Consider the following 20802-nt stretch of genomic DNA (forward strand, 5'->3'; position numbering starts at 1 on the left):
CTCCCGGTAGGTTTGTTGCCTATGCACACAATTGAAGGCGAACTCCGAATGTAATGAAGATTCAAGTAATCAGCCGAAACACATGATAATATAACAACTTAATTACAGTATAGGCTGTACAGCAAATGAATTCTGAATGGAACATTCCCAAAAATAGGCTCACAGCATCCTTCACCGGCTAAATCAAAATTTATTGAGCTATGTGAATCGGTTGTTTTCAAAAGGGAAAAAGTCCATTTTTGCATGAGTCTTGAGTTGCATAAGCGGACATACTAACTGAGACTCATCAAAAAATGGACCTGATTCCTTTTGGAAACAACTGCTGCATATAAATGTGAGGTTAGCAAATATACATTGCAAATTGTAAACTCTCCCGTCCATTTTTCACTCTGTTCCTCCCTTTCAACCTTTCCTCCCATTTTATTTTTCCCTCTCTCTTTCTCCTTCTATTGCATAAGTACCTATAGGTCACTTTATAGTACTTCCTCGCGCTCTACGACACCTGACCTCCACCGCTCTCTGTCGAACCACAACCCTCGGGGCATTGAGCACCTTAACATTTCTGCAGAAATACTTACAATTACAACTTAAAATTGGACGTGTTTATGCTAAAAGAAACTATGGGGCATATGGTTTGTGTGCAACTTAGTTCCTTCTAGCATAAAAACGTCCAATTACTGAAATGTAGAGCGCAGATTATTGCCTAATTTCTTTTATTTGCCGCATAAAATAATCCAAACGGGATGATAAAATCGTCACGTTTCTCAACCAGTGACGTAGCGTGCTTTGCGATATATCGATCGATACGCCACTCAAATATATGAAAAAAGATCGATCATTAGGGTGTTCGCAGCGAACACCTTATTAATCGATTCTTTACCATAGCTTCAAATGGCGAGATATCGATAATCGATCATTCACGCCACGCCACTGTTCTCAACACTTAATAAGAACACATTTTGGACAAAACCCCGCGTTACTCGTAGGTACCAATCGTAAGATATTCAGATGAAACACCTTACATATCTACCGACCGACTTCAAAAAGATGAGTTGAATCGGAGCTGTCTCGGATAATCTTCAGTTCATACCTTCATCTTTAAACAGAGAGAGATATCCAGCCAAATTTCAAGTGCCCACGCATATTCGATTGCAAGAATTCATTGCGATGTAATATTCAGGTGAGCAAGCACATCTAAACACGCTTTAAAAGAAACCCTTGAAAGCGATTTCACCTTTGCCAAACTGTGCCGCGATTTGACTACCTAAAGGGGGCGAAGCGTGCTTCAAAAAAACTGTTCACCTAACAACTCTCCTCCGTGTGCAAAACGAGCACACTGAAGCAGTAAAGCGTCATTATCTCGAATAAAACAATAAATTAAGGAATAAAATAAAATAGATTTTTTTCCTATTAAGAGTAACTTTCCGTACCACGGTAGGTCGTTTTTTTAAAATCAAAGTGCGGCGTGAAAAATGTTGGAACTTACCTGGACGATTCTTCTATCTGTGGGTCTGATACATCAAACTTCCGGATCGGACTATCTAGCCGAAGTTTTGAAAAAGCATCCAACCTGGTCGGTGAGTTCTTCCTTGAGATTCTAATCTTCACTCGTTACCTTAGAAGGTAGGAAGTCACCGTCTTCCCTTTGAGTGATCATTAATTCTTATTCGTTATTAGGTAATACGTCCCCGTGCTGAGCGAAGCTTGACGAAATCTAGCCGAATAAAAGTGCCAATAAAGTGTTTGTGGTTGACTTATTCGTTATACCCATATTAATGGAGCTTCAATTTTTATCTATATTCATGTTGGTCGTGAAATTTTTTATTTCTCTTTTAAAAAAAACAATAGTTTGATTGAGGGGAATTTTTATTTTATTATTTTTAATAATAGTTGCTTTTATAGGCTACATTTTAGTCTGAAGTCAATATCTTTTTGAAGCAGGAGCTACAGCTATTACTAATTTGATTTCTTCTATTCCTAGATTGGGTGAAAGTATTGTTTTCTGAGTCTGGGGTGGATTTTCTGTTAATAATGCCACACTTAATCGATTTTTCTCATTTCATTTCATTTTTTCATTTTTAATTATATGTTTAATTTTAATTCATTCAGAAGGTTCCTAGTTACCTTCTAAGCCCCGGAGATTTTACAGTTTTCATAGTGCCTCAGTCCCGAGAATTTTTAACTTTTCGCATTTTTACCTTCCACACCGTCAAAAATCGCAACAAAATTCATCTCCCTTTTGCAGCGTAAGATTGAACATTAGAGCTCGCCTTTAAGTTACCCACCGGTGTCAGTGCAATGCTCTGGCGACTTAAATTAGAACTTGAAATGGCAAGTCGTTTTGACATTAGGTCTTTACCACTACTAAAATAATTGGCAAGATGTCGTTCCTTGCGGACTTAGGAGGTTAAATTCCGATAGTAATTTTACAGCAAAAGACCGACGAATGTCGTCTCGTAACATATAAGTAAAATTTACGATTTTTTAGATTTTTAAAATCGAAAGTGCTGTTTTTAGACAGTCTTAGTGATTACATGTAAGCCTCTACCGCTCGTCATTAAATTGCAGTTTGAATTGGAGAATGTTGAAAGTTTCATTCAGAGGACACTGGCCTATCTCGGTAGTTCAGATGTTGATACGGAGGACATGCTTCGAGCCAGGGTAAGTGAATCTCTTCCTCTTGACATGGACCATATACCCAGGAAAATCGACGACCCGGAATGGGTGAGCCCGCAAGAGCTTCCGGACAGGTACGACGCCAGGCAGAAGTGGAAAAGTTGTTCAAATCTATTGCGCGACGTACAAGACGAAGGTGTCTGCCATACTGACTCGGTGAGTCTGATCTCATTGAAAACAACTAAATGTGAAAACAGGGTGACATGAAACGTAAGAGAGAAATGAAAGATTGGAAATTCCAGTGACATATATCATATTTTTCTGGGGTTAATGTATGCAACCCGCACTCAAACACACACAAATAGAAGAAAGTCTCGATACGAGTATTTACATTTTACGAAACTAGGAAAGGAACCGGTATTTTTTAATATCTTTCATAAATTTCTGAAATTTCAAGATTTTATTTTTCATGAAATTTTGCCACCCTGGGAACATTGTCTTTTAAAATTTTAAAATATCAACAAACTTTTTGTGAGGCGTAACTCAGCCTCTAAAAATTGCAATGTACTTTGAATAGTCACAATCCTCAAACAGCATAAAATTGATACAAAACTAAGCAAAGTTCTTTTCAGTGGAACAGGGTTAGATATTGTCTAAACCTCGGAGTTCGTGGAAGATGTGTTTTTGTGGGTCAGAGAGTTAAGAAAATTTGCGCACATTCAAGGAAAGTCACTCAAAAAGCACGTGTGAAGAAAAATTTGATTTTGGTATTGTTTCGTCATATTCAACTTTATATTATTATACATGCATTGTACGTACTATATTGTTAAACCATAGGTCGCTTCCTACCTCAGTATCTGATTTAATTCACGGACGGGCGCCAAAGACAGTGTGTGGCTTCAATATCTTTATTGAAGCCCTTGCCACCATACACAGTTACAAAAAGATGAAATCAAAGAAAATTGTACTGATAGCCATGGGGAGAAGGGAAAGTAAACAATGAGATTACAACTCAAGTTTGACCATCAAATATTACCCGTGTATAAATTTTTCTTTCGACCCCAGCCTGGAATCGTATCTTCCGTCATGGCTGACAGGTACTGCATATTCACGAATGGATCTTTCAAAGAGATCTTGTCTCAAGAAATGCTTGTTGGTTGCGCCGAATATTGCACACAAGGATCAAGACTAGCGCAGTCGTGGAGATACGCCACGAGCCAAGGAATTCCAACCGGTGGCGGCTTCAACTCTCGAAAGGTGGGTAATAAGACTTTTAAACTAATTGACCACATAAGTAATGATGGTTCAATTTGTTTCAAGCCGACAGCTGCTGAGTGCTGACCGCAGTGTTTGACGCAATGCGTGAAGTATTCATGCAGTCTTGTAGGCGCTGAGCGTTTCATGCCGACCACCGCGCCGCTCCGTTCAAGGTCGTGTTTGGTTTCTCTCTTAACTCGATTAATTAAAGGTGTTGTCGATTAATTAAAGGGTTGATTAATTAAAGGTGTGTATCACCAATAGACGACAAAATTGGAAATTACTATACTTTTACTCTCAGGAAATGAGAGATTTTGTCGCATTTTCTCGTTTGTAATTTATTTTCTGAATCTGATTTTGTTCTCTCTTTTTTTGATATCTACATTCAAAAAGATTGCAAAATTTGCCGCCCCCTACATTTTGCCTCCATGGGCCCAGGGCCCTGGCCTATGTGACCACCCCCTTAATCCGGCCCTGTTCTTTAGTGATTCAACCACAAAAACTTGTCTGTAGTTGCCTTATTAATCGAGTGATTTTGTTACAGGTGTCTCCAAGGGAGCTGAGCAAAACAGATAAAATTCCTCTCAATCTAAGATAACTGCGTTGGCAATCCATGATCGTAGTTTAGGCCGACGAGTCTTATTTAATCAACTAAATTCGATGTCATATATATGGGAATAATTGACTGAAATATATTCAACATCGATTCGCTGCACATTGATATAATTTAATACCCTGAGTGGAATCTTTTGAGTGATAAAATTTTTGTGAAATTGCATCTCTCTTTACAATTTTTGTTAAAATAAATTGTATTTCATCAGAATTACAACTGAAAACTGGGTTTTACACGCTTTCAGGGTTGTTTACCCTACGACCATCCACCATGCAGGCACACCAATGGCAGCTACGTGCACAGCCCAGTCAAGGGTGGAAGGCGCCTGAAACCATGCGACGAGAGTTTCCCGTACGATCACGACTGCCCCAAGCAGTGTACTAACCGCAAGTATTCAAAATCTCTGGATGCCGATCGTGTCAAGCGTAAGAATTTTTGTCACATAAATCTTCAGTTGCATATGCGAATAATTTGATAATTTTACATTTGAAGGCAATGTCTGGAACTCGAGAGGCTAAAATCATCATATTCATTTTTTCCACATTATTTTGCCTGAATAAATGAGAATTCGTAGAACATCCTCAGGAAAAATATTAACAGAACATTTGCTCAATTTGAGATACTTTGAATGATGTCAATGCGGATCTCTAACGTTGATTTATTTCGCATATCCTAGTAAAAGGATGTGACATGCGAACATACTGCGCTGAATCAATGTATTTTACTATGACGGAATTAAGCCTCCATGCGTGCCAGAGTGTTACTCCGGCGTTTCATATTCTCTGCTGTTGTTCATTTTCTAGCAGATAACTTCAAAATTATTAAATTACCCGAAGTGAATATTCAAGCTAAATAATCGAGGTTTCTAGTTCAACAATGGACCACTAGACAAGGTACGAATTCCAGCATTCTGATACATGTTTCTTGACTAATATTTCACGTAAAACACGATGCGCACAACAAAAATTACCGAAATCAACTCCTTACGAAGATATTTAATGATTCTTGATGCGTGAATTCAAACCACCCGCTCAAGAAAACTCAATACTCTATACGTGATTCACATCCCGCGCTAAACATTATCATGACAGTCTTTGCGATTTAAAAATCTGGCAACCTCAATCTTGACGCTTTGGCTCAGTTATAGCAAATTGCTAATAGTTTGAACAACACATGGTGGGAAATGAACATTGCTCGATTGAGAAGATTGCTGAAACCGTTGTAGTGCGCGATTTGACTCACGTAGAGCTTTGAGTTTCTTGTGAGCGGGCAGTTCAAATTCCTCGTAACCATTGTGAAATAAAAATGTTAATAGCTTCGTTAGGAGTTGGTTTCAGTAGTTTTCGTTGCGCGAATCGTGTTCTACGTGAAATTCTGGTTAAGAAACATGTATCAGAATGCTTAAATTCGTACCTTGTCTAGTGGTCCATTGAGAAATAGATGCGATGGACAGACGTGCCGACCAAGACCATGGTACATGTATAAATCTGGAAACTGAGCTTTAAAAAACTGTCTGTGAGGTATTCATTCTTGATAGTCAAAACTTAGTGAGCAAAAAATCTGAATCGTTTATCCTACATTCACTTGCTTTACAGTTCTATAGTGATTTTCTAAGAAATTTTAAGCATCATCGAAGCTCAGCTCCCAAATTCTATTACCCCTCTTTTTCTCCCCGCGGTTTTATTTAATCCATTTAAAAGTTCTCTTATTTCCGCAGTTGAGACTTGGTATATGCTTTCGAGGGACGAATCTGATATCAGGCGTGATATATTTGCATACGGACCTGTGGCTACATTCATTATCTTCACCGACCAGCTTTTTGACAAACCTGATGGTAAAGTAAACATAACTAAAAGATAAAACGATTAATTAAAAATAATGCAAGTAGATTGCATTGAAAAGTTAGTGTTGTATAACGACGATAAAACTACCAAACTACGTATCTCGATTTGCAACATCGCAATTCTTGAAAACTTGCGAAATTTTTTTCATTGGGCGAAAAAAACTCTGTGGGAAGATATTCTGTAATAAAAAATGTTATCGATTCGTACTCCTTCAGAAAAATAAGGAGGAAGCGGAGATTTTAAAACATCGCAATCAAGATACGTATCATAGTAGTTTCACCGTCGATTAGTATTGCGCTGGCTATCACGATATACTAATTAGTTTTTCAATATATCAGGAAGTGGTTCAGAAAAGATACTGCATATTATTTCAATTTTGCGGGATTCCTACTTAGCATGAACTCAGTACAGCCATTTTCATTCTATGGGATTCAAATAAGAGCCCATGAATGGCTTGGTTACTCACATATTTGAAAAATTGTCAAATTTAGTTTCATTTTTTGCGGAAAACAGATACAGTCTTCTAAGATTCAAATTAACTTAATTTTGGACTCTTGAGTAAATAAGTGAAAAATAGGGCCGGGATCGCCCGATATCATTTACTGTGCCAGCAGTATTTTACTTAAGAATGTGGTAAATACTACCAGAACTTTGATAGGTTTCAATAACTTGTATAACCAAGTTCGCCTGAACTGAAATTCACTATATTATAACCATCTTTTTATTAACCAATTTTCATTGTGAGCTCTTCACACCATTTATCTTACCAACAGTTCATCAAAGCGTGCATTGCGTGCGTGCATTCACCGGTTGCTCAGAAACATGATGCAAAGCGGCCAGGGGGCATAGCCCCCTAGTTTAATAAATTCATTTATAAAGATACATTTAAAGTGCTTACTTTAAAATATTTTGCACTCCAGACTTTCATTCTTTTTACATTTCGTCATATTTTTGATTCGCAGGAATGTATCAGCAGAAAGAGGGAAGGCGAAGAATTAGTACATTTAAATGCTTGAAGCTTATTGGCTGGGGTGAAGAGAGTAATGTCAAATTTTGGCTGGCTGTTAATAGCTGGGATAGTTGGGGTAATAAGGTGTTTAAAATCCCCAGAGGTTCGAATTATGACCTTGTTGAATCTCTTCCAACGACTGGAATATATTTTAAGTAGGTAATTTCTGTGTGGGATTGCTCATCCGTGTAAATCTGGCACGAGAAAGGAGCGGAAAGAGTACGGGAAACCGGGTTGTGACATGATTATCGTGACATACCACTCATATGATTTTATAATACAGAATTGTAGAATGTGATAATACACTTTTATTATATCAGTCAACCTATGCTGTCTCAATTTAATGTACGATGTCGTCCAAAAAGTAAGTTTCCCCACTCAAAATCATTTAAACTAAGGTAGAGAGAGAAACTTTGTAAAAATTATACCACTACTCACGGCTTTTTAACGCACCATGAAAATTAAAGTTTTCTCCGAACAGAAAGGTAGAAAAGTAGGGTTTTCTGAACCCACCTCCTCTGTGCGCGGGTCAAAATCTCATTGTCATTTTAGCACGTGAGCCGCTGCATTCATTGCTTCATTGCAAGTGGGAGACTTAAAGAGAGTTGATCTCATTTAAAAAGCTATGAAGCACAAAATTGAAGTTTGTCCTGCAAAAATCAGTAAAGTCCATTTTTTAGCTTTTACTACAACAAAATTTCGACTTCTCTTGGGTTCAATTCTTCGCACCTAACTCCTAAAATCTCTTTAAAATGAAATTGGGAGCTGGAAAAAATCGCAAAAATCACATACATTGATTTTATTTCTTTAATTTTTACATAGTTGTACATATTTACACTCATTCTCGGTTTTAATTTATTTGAGAACTGCGCTGCTTGGGTAGGTATGAATGCCACATGAGCCGTCCCCTCGATACAGGTAATAGTATCCCTGCAACACAAGATTCAAAGATTAGCTGCGTCAACATGAATGTAATTTTCTTTCAATGTTTATTTCTTCCGATGCCACATTTTTTACAATCAGTTCTAAAAGTTTAATAAAATTATATTCAGTATTCTATCAAACCTAATTGACATTTTGGTCGGAATGCAGTTACTTAATTAGGCTGAAAGATTCCATTTCACCTCCAAATAAATCATCACTTTTAAAATATGGCTGAGAAAAATAAAATGTCTGAGTTAATTTCCACCTGTGAATTGGCACGCAATATGGCATATTATAAAAAATACTAGTATGGACGGATAAAATCAGACTAAACCTGAAGAAAGCTGTGGTGAAAAATTTTGAACATAAAATCAAACAAACGAAAGAAACAAGGACGAGCGTATTAATACTGGCAAAATGTCTCCAGTTAACAACTCGGAATTGCTCTAATGATAAAAAGACAGTAGATACTGAGGCATGAGAGCAGTTTTAAAATTGACATTGAATGTGAATGGTGCCAAGAATACTCACCCACAGTCTTTCCGCCCAAGGGACTATTCACCAACTCGTTTTCACCCAAGACTTTTTAACCCACGGATATTCACCCACAACCTTTTTAATCTGTGGGTTTTTTAACCCACAAGCGTTTTCATCAAGTCGAAAGTTAGAATTGAGCACCACTCTCGCGGTCATGCCTGAATAACTGGGAACTGGAGTTAGAAATCAAGTTCGCCTTCAACTCGACGGACGCAATTTGAGCGGTTCGGGAGTTGAAATAGTTGTATCATTCATCCTAATTTAGCATGATGCCCAGGAATAAGTGACTATCGTTGTGATCTTTGTGTTCTCAATGATCACTACAGCGAAGCGTCCAATAACTTTCAGTCGATTCTTTCCACCAAAAAATATTTTAATATTGACCGTGGGAAAAGTTGAAAAAGTTGTTGATCATTGTCAATACCTCCTCATATTTTTCACATACATTTTAGATTTTTCATTTTAACTCTTTAGTGCCACTCAAACCAGTACATTTTTCAACTTTCAGTTTTATCCTTCAACAATCTTCAGTAATGTCCCATAAATTTAATGACTAGACTTGCAGCTGATACCTGCATAGATTATAGCCAACAAATCACGCGTAGCCTTGTTGTCTCACCACCCGTGACGTCAGTAAGACTATAAAGCGTGGGATGCCTAAAAATCGAGGTCTTATTCCATCTTTCTGACCCGTGACTTATGTCCCTCGCTTTACGGTCTTTTTCCAACTTGTAGACCCTAGACCTGTACTCCTTTACGGTCTATTTCTCCCGAGGTCTTGTCCCTTAATCAGATCTCTGATACATCGAGCATTTTCCATACACTGTGCAACTTATAAACTTGTGTGACAATTAATTTCATTCTTTTGTAAAATCTGTGGTATCTAAGTTCATTTCAAATACAAACAGACATTCCGCGTCAAAATTGTGTTTCTCTTAATTTCATTCACTGTATCGTAGTTAGTTGGATCTACAGATCTAAAAATCCAACTGGTGCCGAACATTTTTATTAGGAACAATTAAGTACCGAAACTCGCATCATATTCGTTACATAGTGCCTCAACCATATTCGTTACATGGCACCAAAACCCTAATAAGCCATATTCGTTACAATCATGCATATTAGTTTTAGCATGATGCCCTGGGAAAAGTGACTTGCGGTGTGATCTTTGTGTTTTCAATGACCAACACAACAAAACGTCCAATAACTTCCACTCGATTCTCCCCGCCAAAAATCTTTTAATATTGGCCGTGGGAAAAGTAGTAAAAGTTAGAATCGAGCACTGCCCACGTGGACCTGTCTAAGTAACTATGAACTGGAGTTAGCAATTAAGAAGGTGATGAAATGGTGCTGGGTCCACACCGTCCCGCGGGGAAAACAAAAGCCAAAAAGCTCCAAAAATTTCGATTAAGTTAGAAATTAAGTTCAGCATCAACTCGACCTGCTCCCTTGCGACTTCTATGATTAGTATCAAATACATGTAAATGGGAACTCCTTCTTTGCAAAAAGTCCTCATGTAAAAAATGCATGGGGGCCTAAAAGCTGTAGGTCAAGTGTTGTCGGTGATGGGTTTGTGGGCGAGTAGTCCTGAAATCATGTGAGTAGGTGGTCAACTGAATGTATTCGTTGGTTTTTAACAAAATTCTTTTAATCACATGACTCAGATCATTTTTGCTGAAGTCGTACTAAAAAGATTGTCATGCATGCAATAAAATGCGCCAAAATATTATTCTTTTCTTAAAGAAAATTCTCCATATTTCTAATGACATTCTGAACTCGACATCTGACCACAGAAGATGAATATTTGAAAGCGAAAATGTTTTCAAAGATAGCTTTGTTTTCTTATGATGATATATGATATATATTTTAAATTTGTCATACCTTCTTGCCAAATGACGTTCCCCAACTATTCTTGGCAATCCAGTAAGGAAGGCGTTTCTTCTTACCTCCTCCCAAAGAAACCGCTGTAACAAATCAAAATTTTAATTGACAATTTTACTATTTTGACCATAAAAACAAGTCAACAATAAAAACTACAATTAGGAGAAGGGGCATCACCATAGATGCAAAAATGGATTCCTCTGGTCACTTTAGCTGACTCTCTCTCTCTCCCTTGTGAGACACCCGTGAGACCACCTCTCATTCCCTTTCCCCTCTTGAATTACGTAAGACTTGTCTGACCGCCTCCCCCAATTTCTCAGGAAATAACGCAGTAAGCTTGGAAAATACCTTACAAAATTATTTTCATTGGAAAATATTATTTAGAAAAAAAAATTGGAAGTTTTCATGAAACTAGGCTTGACCCCCCCCCCCCCCTCCCCCATTTCCCTTGTATGAAACAGTGGAGGAAGCTCAGATTCCACCTAAGCCTAGAGAAGATAAAAGACATTTAACTTACTATAGACTTTTTAACTTACATTTACATATTTACATGACATTTAACTTACTATAGACGCCATAGCCAACCAAGAGTATTCCATGGTTAACATTCTCTTCCCTCTTTGAGCAGGCGGTTTCTGGTGGATGCGCAATGCCTCCTTTGTATCCCTGCGTGGCAAAAAAAAAACCCATTAATAAAAAATTTGGGATGAAGATGAGTTAGCAAGGAGATAAAAACTATTTAGGAGATGAAAAACTGAACACTTTAAATATTTGGACTTGCCCCTTAAACTAAGGAACAATAAGTATTAATTGGAGTGTGGAAGTTGATTGAACCTGAAGTGAAGAAAATCCCTGACATGCGGAGGTAAATATTTTTCTATTCTTATAATGGTGAATTCTACTCGTTAAATGCTGATTATATACAAAGAATTTCTGAGATCTTAAAAAAGATAAAATCAAATATTAAACTTCAGTGGACTGATAAGTTTTCTATGATACGTCTGTATATTGACATTCATGATCTTGGATTACGAAGTTGATGTTACTAACCGACATGGCAGAGGCATCTAGAGCGACAGAGATAGGTCCGTTATTAAACAAGTATGCACTCATTTTCCTCTCGTTCTGTGGGAGCATTACGTTTTCCTTAACGTGGAGGACTGCCAGGGATTTATTGAACGCGCACGTTTGGTGATACGCCCTATAAGGGTAATCGGCATCCCTTTCGAGTCCGGGAGCATTCTTCACGTAAACCACAGCGTTCGACATCCAGCCACCGTTGCAGCCATCAGACGTCGTGTCACAATCCACAATCTCTGAAAATAATATTTATTTTTATCAGAACATAGCTCAATGATGAAAGAGGATTGCCCTATAAACAAGGAGCTTTTTAATGACAAAAAAGTCGCACAATTTTTTTCCTAAAAAAAACGGGCGACCTTTCGTTTTTCGTGTTAGAAGGGTTGCTGCTCTTCTGGGCCCTAAGAGCTCAATTTTTCGGCACGTCCGCACTCTCTCCATCTACGTACTCTAAGTCGCACAGAGGATCGAGTCAATGACAAAGGTCGGACAAAATGTGGAAACTTTAAAAGCTTTTAGCTCCAAGTATAGAAAACTTGGAAGTTTTAAAAGTGTTTCCACCGGTTTCCTTGTGAAATTTTCCTCGAGAAGCGCCCCTCAAAATTAAAAATGTGACGAAATAAACATTAAAATTTGCGGTTTTTGTCAAACATTTCTTGTCCTACCTCCTCCATGACCCGATCCACTCTGCGTCGATGGCACGATCTGTGGTGCTTCACATGGCCCCATCCTACACAAGAATGATGATGTTAGCAATGTGTGCTTAGCAAGAGTCCTTAGGACATTCAAAATAGAGAAATAAATGCCGGGAATTACTTACGCTGCTCAGAAAAGGTTTCCATTTTGTTATGTTTAATAGCGTAAAGGCTTTCCATGTTGCCTACTGCCGAAAATGCCCAGCATGAACCGCAATAACCCTGAAAAAAGAAAAGGAAAATCATAAAAAAGAAATGATTCGACACTTCCTTGGGTGCGCTTGAATATGGGCATTTTTATCGAAAAGGAGTAGGTATGAGTACAATCTCTGTTTTGGCATACTTGTCAAATGAGCACAACTATGCACTTCGTGCTAATCCTGATCACAAACTACATCAATCCTTATTTTGAAGACTACTCTCTTTCGGCACAAGCGTGCTAATACGGAAGAACATACGTCCCAATTTTCAGACCAACAAACTCTCCTCACACGAAACGACATCGTCTCCTTATTTCACCTGACTTCGCTTCTTACATTATTTTTACGACATCCTCACAAGTTTGTTATTTCCCCTTTTAGTTTCATGCGTGATGAAACTATAGAACGTTGTCCTTGAGTGAAAAACTGCCGCATTCCGTACTATATCTACAATATGCCCCTAGCTGTGTGTTGTGTTAACTCGCGTAGTTTCATAAATATGTTGCATACTCGAAATAGAAATCACATCAAGTCAAACTCCCCCAAGTCATAACAATTGTGTGTTAACAAAGAAAATTAGAGAAAATATTTCGCTAAGTAAACAGATGCATCAGATAGAGCGATACTCCCTCCTTAGTGTCATAAAATGAAACTTGATACAAGAAGTCTCGGAAATCCTTAAATTGGACTCATTTATGATAAAAATAACTATAGGCATGATTGAATTTATGTGGTGAATAGTTTTTTTTTTTTTTTTTTTTTTTTTTTTTTTTTTTTTTTAATGTATTCATTTTACACATTATTGCTTTCAGCAGAAATACGTCCAATTTTTTAAAATAGACCAACACAGGATTTGAGCTGGTTCAATAAGGCAATAATTTATTAGTGAGCAAATGTCATACCAACATTAATTCGTCGAGGAGGGTGATCTTGACAATCGGTGGAGCGTCCAACTTTATCCCACCTGCCAAGGCCTCAAGAGTGGCGGGTCAAAAAGGTAACGCGGGCAGGGGGAGGGGGCAGGTGGAGGTAGGAGTCATGGTCGTGGGACGAAGAGGAGATGATCTGGATGGAGGTCTAGGGGTGTAACGAAACAGCGTGCTAGGAGAGAGAGGGGGTGGGGGATACCGCGGACCATAGACGGCGCCGTCAGCGGAAATACGCGCTAGTGCCGCTTGAATATCGGGATCCGGGTCCCAAATATTTCTACAAGTTAGGCTGACAAAATAGTAAGATTATCGAAATCTGCGGCGGTGTGGTCGGAAACGGGGGGGGGGGGGGGGGTCACTGTTGATCAGCTAGAGACGCGGTTGTTCTTTCCGCTTTTCTAGAACATTAGCTTCCAGCTTCTCGGATTCTTCCATAAATTGTTCATGGAGGCGTTCTTGCTCGCACTCCACAGCCGCCTGCGGAGGATGGGATTGCCGAACTATGCTTTCGTTTCGCTTCCCTCTGTACGGGCTCACGCGAGGTGACGGGGGGTTTCGGGAGGTGACGGGAAGTTACGGGAGGTGACGGGAAGTTACGGGAGGTGACGGGAAGTTACGGGAGGTGACGGGAAGTTACGGGAGGTGACGGATGTTACAGGAGGTGACGGGAGGGGACGGGATGTGACGGGAGGTGACGGGTGGTGACTGGAGGGGACTGGAGGCGACGGGAGGCGACGGGAGGCGACGGGAGGCGACGGGAGGCGACGGGAGGGGACGGGACACGGACCCTGGTCCACCTCCTGCCGCACTGGATCGACTTCCACTAGGACCTACATTACGTACATGTCAGTAATTTGGAGGTTAGGCCGCGGAGCCTTCAGGGTCTCCAAAGGGCAGCAAGCCAATGAGATCAAAACATACTGAGAGATTTATCGATTATTACAATTGTTAGGAGCCGTCGTTTGTAGTGCACGTATTTGATTTTAGTTTTTGCATAAATTCGCTCATTACTGCGGGAGGCCGCTCACATATAAACATTCTTGGTCAGCTTGGTCTGATATTGGAAACTGATGATTGGCAGACATTTTTTTACAACAGACGGTTGGCCGCCTCTTTGGGCCGTGAGAGCTCAATATTTTGACATGTCTGTACTCTCTCGCCACGCTTTGCATCAAATTCCGCAAGCTCTTTTTCAAATGAGCGTAACTCCGGTGCCGCGTCCAATCTAAATTCGCGAGTGGGAAGGAGAACTATTTCGTTAAATAGTTCCGTCAAATGGGCTGTAGGATTGGGCTAGGACGGGAGGGTCGGGGAGGGGTATTATTCTCGTCCTTGACTTTTTCCGGGGGACGACCGCGGACGACAAATGAGGAAAGCGCACTCCACAACAGGAATAAAGGCAGAGGAGCAAAACACATTTTCACAATTTTTGAAATCACAAAAAAGAAGAGAGTGTAAGTAGTTAGACTCCTACACGAAGACTGGTGAAGATTGCATTTTTGACCGCAGATTGAAACAAGGCCGTATTTTTTGGGGCGTGCACCAAAGATGGAAAGATCCAACCGGCAGACTTACAGAAAAATATGATTCTGGTACGGTAAACGGGGAAACAAACATTTTTGTTGTAACATTTGACAGCGGTGGGTTTCGTTGCATACCAGTGCATCGGAGCGGAGGGACAGAGCGGTTCACTCGAGGGTGAGACACGCCCACTCATGTGGTGGAGCATCTCCAGTAATTATTAACCGTTTTCGGGCGCCAGCGAGATCCCGAAAACGGGCCCACGACTCCGCGGCGCGGCGCGGGCCTCCTGGACTCTTCGAACGGAATGAAAGTAATGAGAGCGGAAATGATGCCAGTGTGTTTGTTTCGATCGAATACTTTTCTGCCGTGCTAAGGAAAAACGCCGTATGAACCTTCAGGCGTTGCCAAATTTCCGTTGGTAAATCACGAATTTTCGGGAAAATTTGTAAAGATTTTTCCTCCAATTTTTCAGATGATTTTGTTCGCAATTTTACCGAAAGTTCTTGAAAATTTCTCGGAAAAATATTCATAACTTTCCTCCAAAAGTAACTTTTTATCGAAGGAAATTTGGCAACTCTCGAATGTTTATACGGCGTTCTTCCTTTGCACGGCAGTTTTCTCATTGTGCTCAATTTTCTTAACAAGTTTAAGGTGATTCGATGGACGCCATATTTTGTGTCAGAATGGCATGCGATATATCGCATCAATCGGTTCCATTTTTCCAGCTACTCGTCATTTTTCTCCAATTTTGAGATCGCAATTCTGTTGTCAGGAAACTAAAGCACTCACTTACCAATTTTAACAAACAAATTCAACGTAATAAAGGCGTGGTTTTTTCAGAGAGTAAACATCGCGTTCGATACTGATATCGAAACTGCACTCGAATGCGATATATTTTCTCTCTAAAAAAAACCACGCCTTTATTACGTTGAATTTCTTTGTTAAAATTGGTGAGTGAGTGCTTTAGTTTCCTGACAAGAGAATTGCGATCTCATAATTGGAGAAAAATGACAAGTAGCTGAAAAAATGGAACCAATTGATGCGATATATTGCATGCCGTTCTGACACAAAATATGGCGTCCATCGAATCACCTTAAAATGGATATGTTTAAAAAAAAAGAAAAAGAAAAAAATTAAGAATATTTTGTTTCTTCGTGAAATTTCTCTGAACGCGCTGTTTTAAGGAACAGGATTGAATGTCGATGTATTATACAAACCTGGTTTTTAACGGGAGTGACTTTGCCCTTATCGACCCAACTGAAATTTTTCGGCTGTTTTTTCTTGTGCAGTTCCGGTCCATCATACACTCTCGTTGCAGATTTCCTATACGCATCTACGTTGAGTGTCAACATCTTTTGTCTGAATTCGTCCGCTGTGATAAAAAATTAATTTCATAATTCAAACAGAGACACTTAACAGTATCAATCGTGTCAAAGATAGTTCATAACGACTTCATTTTGAGGTCTGACCTGAATAAATTAAGAGTAAAAGCGCTTCATTTAGGTATCAAGTGGTGTCTTAGTTGTTAACTAGCTCGTACATTGGCACTGTTCCGTATGTACGCATTGATGTCAGATTTACGGCACATTAAGCTCAACTCATTTTAAATGTAATCTTGCTGAGAGCTCGATTAATCAATACGCATTAAACAAGAGTTGAGCTATGCAGTAAACAATATTGGTAATTTCAATCATACTTTGATGTATGTGTGTATTTTTTACTCTTGCTGGTTAACGCAGGACGACAATTTGCATTTACCAAACTTCAGGCTACAGTATTGAAAAATACATACATTACAAGTCCACGCGTCAACTAGACGTGTGATTCAAGCTAATTAGTAGTTTCTCTTTACAGTAACAAAATTTAATTTACTTTTAATTAAATGAGCATAAAAAGTCGGTCTTGAAAATGCAATAATCAGCTTTTACTAATGGACTCATTTAGTCGTGACGCCATGACAGCATACCTTCTACAACTAAGCAATTTTCAGTTCAAAACAATGGTAACCTGCCTCTCTCACTCACACAATCCTTGTAGGTTATCCCACATTATTTCCAAAAGTCATAAAAAAGTCTTTTTCCTGAATTTTTTTTTTTTTTTTGGAGATATGAACTTTTCCAACAATTTTACATAGGTATCAAGTAATATATATCCTATACATTGAATTTTAATGCTTCAAATCTGAGTCTATAAAGAGATAGCTACACCTAGGGATCAAGTGAGAGCAAAAGCTGTCTATGACCGTCAAAAGGAGCCCAAGATCTCTCCGACATCACCCGTATTGCCATCGATAGAGGCGTCAGCTGCAAACCTTAAAGTTAATGACTAAAAGAGGCAGTTAGCATTAGTTTTGGTTTGATTTCAACAGTTAGTCGGACATCCATACAAATCCACTGAGAGTAATAATAATCCAACGCCATTAAAGTTATTCTCGCCGCGATTTGAATCTGTGGTAGAGAGAAGAGTCTCTGGATTGATAGAGAGTTGTGCATGAGTTAACACTGTAATAAATGAAAAGTTGAGTCAGGGCCGAGGATGTAAGTAACCTTTGCAAAATTGATTATTACCAAGAAATTTTTTTTTTACATTGATTTAAGTCGAGTTTATCAGTAGCTCATAAAAGAACCCGCAACAAATTTCTGGCGACGTAAAATTGCGATCTCTTACGGCGCACAGTGGATCGAGTCAGTAGGAGAGATCGGGCATAACTTGGAAACTTTAAACGCCTTTAACTCCGTTTATACAAAACTTTGAGGTTCTAAGAGTGGTTCCATTGGTTCACTCGTGAAATTTTCTGGTAGGCTCATCCCTCAACATATGAAATTTGACGAGATAAATGTAAAAATTTTCAGTTTTAGTCAAAAATTTCATGTCCCACCTCCCTGATTAACTCTTTCCACTGTGCGGCGACTTTTGCGTCATTACTCACCTCTAATCCGAGCTTAACAACTTCGGTCCCCTTAATATGAGTAAATATACGAGTAAATAAGCTCGATTGTTTCATTCAGAGGAGATTTACCTGTCATGTCGGAGAATTGATCGACGCCGTAAGTGGCTGTCCCCATATCAGCCGCGTTCATTTCTTCATATCTCTTCAGGTTCTTGGCGAAAATTTCCATTCGGCTCTCTTTTTCCTGCGAGCTTAAATACACTTTATTATACTTTTTCACGAATTCCTCAAACTGATCACGGATTGAGAGGCTGCTTAAGTCTTCATCTTGCTCCAAGACTGGCTTTTCCTGAAATAACATGTTTTATGTTATCTCTTTTTCTTTTTTGATAATAAATTAGAATGTGTCGTAAAAACTGAAAGTAACTCATCCAAAAAAAAATGTCAAAGAAAGAATCTGTAATCAAAGCTTTTAAATGGGTAGAAAGACAGGAACCCAGGATCCTCAAGAGATCAAACAGCCCCCGAATTTCAGGAAAGACAGTGGAGTGGCGTGCTTAACGATGTATCGATTGATCTGCCATTTAAACCTATGGAAAAGGATCGATAAACAGAGTTTTTGCAAAAAACACCTGAATAATCCCTTCTCAGGTCCTTTAGATTCTTCACCATAGCTTAAAATAGGGGAATATCAATAGCCGATCATCCACGCTTTACCGCGGAAAAACGACCTTTAAGTGGAGGAGGACTTTCAGCACGGAGGTCAAAATTCTCTTCGGCTCCTTTTGTGATTGCCGAACAGAAATCGTCTCCAAATATGGACAGACTAGTGCGATCACTAGTGAGAGCTTCTCATTCAAATCGGAGTTCCTCCGATATGGAATGGTCGATCAATTTCTCCGATTAGGTAAATCTAAACTCTGCACTTTTGAGAGACACATTGTCATTTTAGTAGTATCAGACCGCATAACGCAACATGATTCCTAATACATTGGTCTGATTTTCTCACGATTGATTATCGGAAGAAATATTTTAGTGGTGTGAATCCGCGTTGATATATTTACAAAGGAGATTTGGTGCATTTGAATGCTACTCCTTGATTAATTCACTGAAAAAAAAATCACATAGGATCTAGAGTCTAGACTCTTAAAAACATCGACAAGAAAAAGTACTCTTGATTCAATCAGAATCTAGCTTAAATCAAGAACCAAGCCTCTTAATTTAAGCGGATTCCGTTTTGATTCAAGCAAAAATCCGACTGAATCAAGAGTATTTTTTCTTGTCAATGTTTTCAAGAGTCTGGACTCTAGATCCAATGTGTTATTTTTCCCAGTGTTTTGCATGTTTTTCCATTAATTTATGTTTTAACAGTCCGTCAATCTTTGTTTGAGATCTAAAGAAATCTTAATGATATTTTAAATTATAAAAGTAAAAAAATATTATTGCAGTTACTCATACGTGAGAAACTATGGTAAACTCAAACAAAATACTGTCATTGCTCGGATTGTTGGCTCCTCGAGAGAGACTCTAAAATACATGCAGTAGATTTACTTTAACACCTCAATACTTTGAGTGACACGCTCAGATCTTTGTAAAAACAAAACATTTTTGAGAGCCTCCTCTCAACCGGCCTCTGAGTTTACATGAGTATTTCAATCAAATGTAAAGAAATGTGTACAAAATTTGTACAGCCTCACAACTGCATCGTTAAAATGAAAAAATGTATAGATAAATAAACCGGTGATAAACTGACAAAAACATTATCTTTCAACTGAGCATACACTCAAGTAAAGCAATCATTTCTTCATGAGAACTCCGAAAAAATAAATCAAAGTAAACAACAAACTAAAACATACCAATCCCGTTTCAATTTCATCAAAATCAACCCCAAAATCCATTGGATTTCCATTGCAATGGTTGATAGGGACAAAAAGTGCAAGAAGCACCACAAATAAAAAACACGACGCACCATTCATTTTCGCGACCAAGGAATGAGGAACTGTGCGCCCTTCTCTCGGACTGCTACTGCACTTATAAATAAAACGAGTGTAATCACACGCAGAAGATAAATGGAGTACTTCAGGATAGAATAGCTTCCAAAAATATATGATTCCGGAAACTAACATATGATACAATTTCTGAATTCCCATTTCAAACAAGTATCGATATGTAAATGATAACAATTTAGACCCCCTTTTTATCAAGGTATCAGTTGATAAAAAAACTTTCATGAAATGCCTTTTTTCTATATTTTTCCACGTGTTGGAAATTTCTTTATTTGTCACGCCAATTTTTCTGGAAAGGCTGTTTGCAAGGAAATGCGTCATAGCAAAAGACTTAGAGGAGTTGAAGTACCTAAATAAACACACTCACGGCAATATAAAAGAAAACACAGCGTGATACTCAATAATTGTGTATCAAATCAAAGATCGTTAAATTTTTTGAGCAGCCTGATAACATCGCTATACTTTTAATCATTTTTAAAATAATCAGGAAAATCCATGTATCGTGATAATTTACAAAATGGTACAATTTGGAGTAATCGTAGAGCTTGAAATTTATGTCCTGGAAGTATTTCCTTTCTCACTTCCTCCCTGTTTTTAGTCTGAAATGTGATGAGCGAAGACTGTGTATATTGATTTGATATAGCCCGTGTCTTACGATCAAATGAACCCATCAAATCTCATCAAATTCAAGATGGCGAGTGGTTTTCGCGCAAGTCCACTATCAAAAATTAGCGGGCCGTCAAATGTTGATGAACCCGCCATCTTGCATTTGATGAGTATTTGATGAGTTCACTTGA

General features: G+C 38.7%; 2 protein-coding genes across 2 annotated transcripts; one reads left to right on the plus strand and one right to left on the minus strand.

The window, feature by feature from the left end:
• Nucleotides 1-1144: 1144 nt before the first annotated feature.
• On the plus strand, nucleotides 1145-7663 carry LOC109039003 (cathepsin B). The gene is made up of 6 exons (XM_019054307.2): nucleotides 1145-1577; nucleotides 2569-2832; nucleotides 3682-3873; nucleotides 4731-4911; nucleotides 6204-6320; nucleotides 7293-7663. The coding sequence occupies exons 1-6, from the start codon at nucleotides 1473-1475 to the stop codon at nucleotides 7496-7498; spliced, it is 1065 nt and encodes a 354-aa protein (XP_018909852.2). The 5' UTR covers nucleotides 1145-1472; the 3' UTR covers nucleotides 7499-7663.
• A 460-nt stretch (nucleotides 7664-8123) lies between these two features.
• LOC109038999 (cathepsin F) lies at nucleotides 8124-20035 on the minus strand. Its single transcript, XM_019054303.2, has 8 exons — nucleotides 19856-20035; nucleotides 18129-18348; nucleotides 16327-16481; nucleotides 12582-12678; nucleotides 11732-11997; nucleotides 11248-11347; nucleotides 10682-10764; nucleotides 8124-8269 (listed from the first exon to the last, which is right to left on the minus strand). Exons 1-8 carry the CDS (start codon nucleotides 19973-19975, stop codon nucleotides 8195-8197), a joined length of 1116 nt encoding a protein of 371 aa, XP_018909848.2. The 5' UTR covers nucleotides 19976-20035; the 3' UTR covers nucleotides 8124-8194.
• Between the last annotated feature and the right edge of the window lie 767 nt (nucleotides 20036-20802).

The sequence above is a fragment of the Bemisia tabaci genome, chromosome 3 (assembly GCF_918797505.1).
Source record: "Bemisia tabaci chromosome 3, PGI_BMITA_v3".
In the NCBI taxonomy this organism is placed as follows: Eukaryota; Metazoa; Arthropoda; class Insecta; order Hemiptera; family Aleyrodidae; genus Bemisia; species Bemisia tabaci.

What these genes read in the sequence shown, in the direction of transcription:
- LOC109039003 (XM_019054307.2), top strand. Translation starts at nt 1,473, where the DNA reads ATGTTGGAACTTACCTGGACGATTCTTCTATCTGTGGGTCTGATACAT. An exon ending in AAAAGCATCCAACCTGGTCG is followed by an intron (nt 1,578 to 2,568) that starts GTGAGTTCTTCC and finishes ATTAAATTGCAG; the next exon opens with TTTGAATTGGAGAATGTTGA. An exon ending in GCGGCTTCAACTCTCGAAAG is followed by an intron (nt 3,874 to 4,730) that starts GTGGGTAATAAG and finishes ACACGCTTTCAG; the next exon opens with GGTTGTTTACCCTACGACCA.
- LOC109038999 (XM_019054303.2), bottom strand. Translation starts at nt 19,975, where the DNA reads ATGAATGGTGCGTCGTGTTTTTTATTTGTGGTGCTTCTTGCACTTTTT. An exon ending in ATGAAATTGAAACGGGATTG is followed by an intron (nt 18,349 to 19,855) that starts GTATGTTTTAGT and finishes ATGTTATTTCAG; the next exon opens with GAAAAGCCAGTCTTGGAGCA. An exon ending in TAGATGCCTCTGCCATGTCG is followed by an intron (nt 11,348 to 11,731) that starts GTTAGTAACATC and finishes TTTGCCACGCAG; the next exon opens with GGATACAAAGGAGGCATTGC.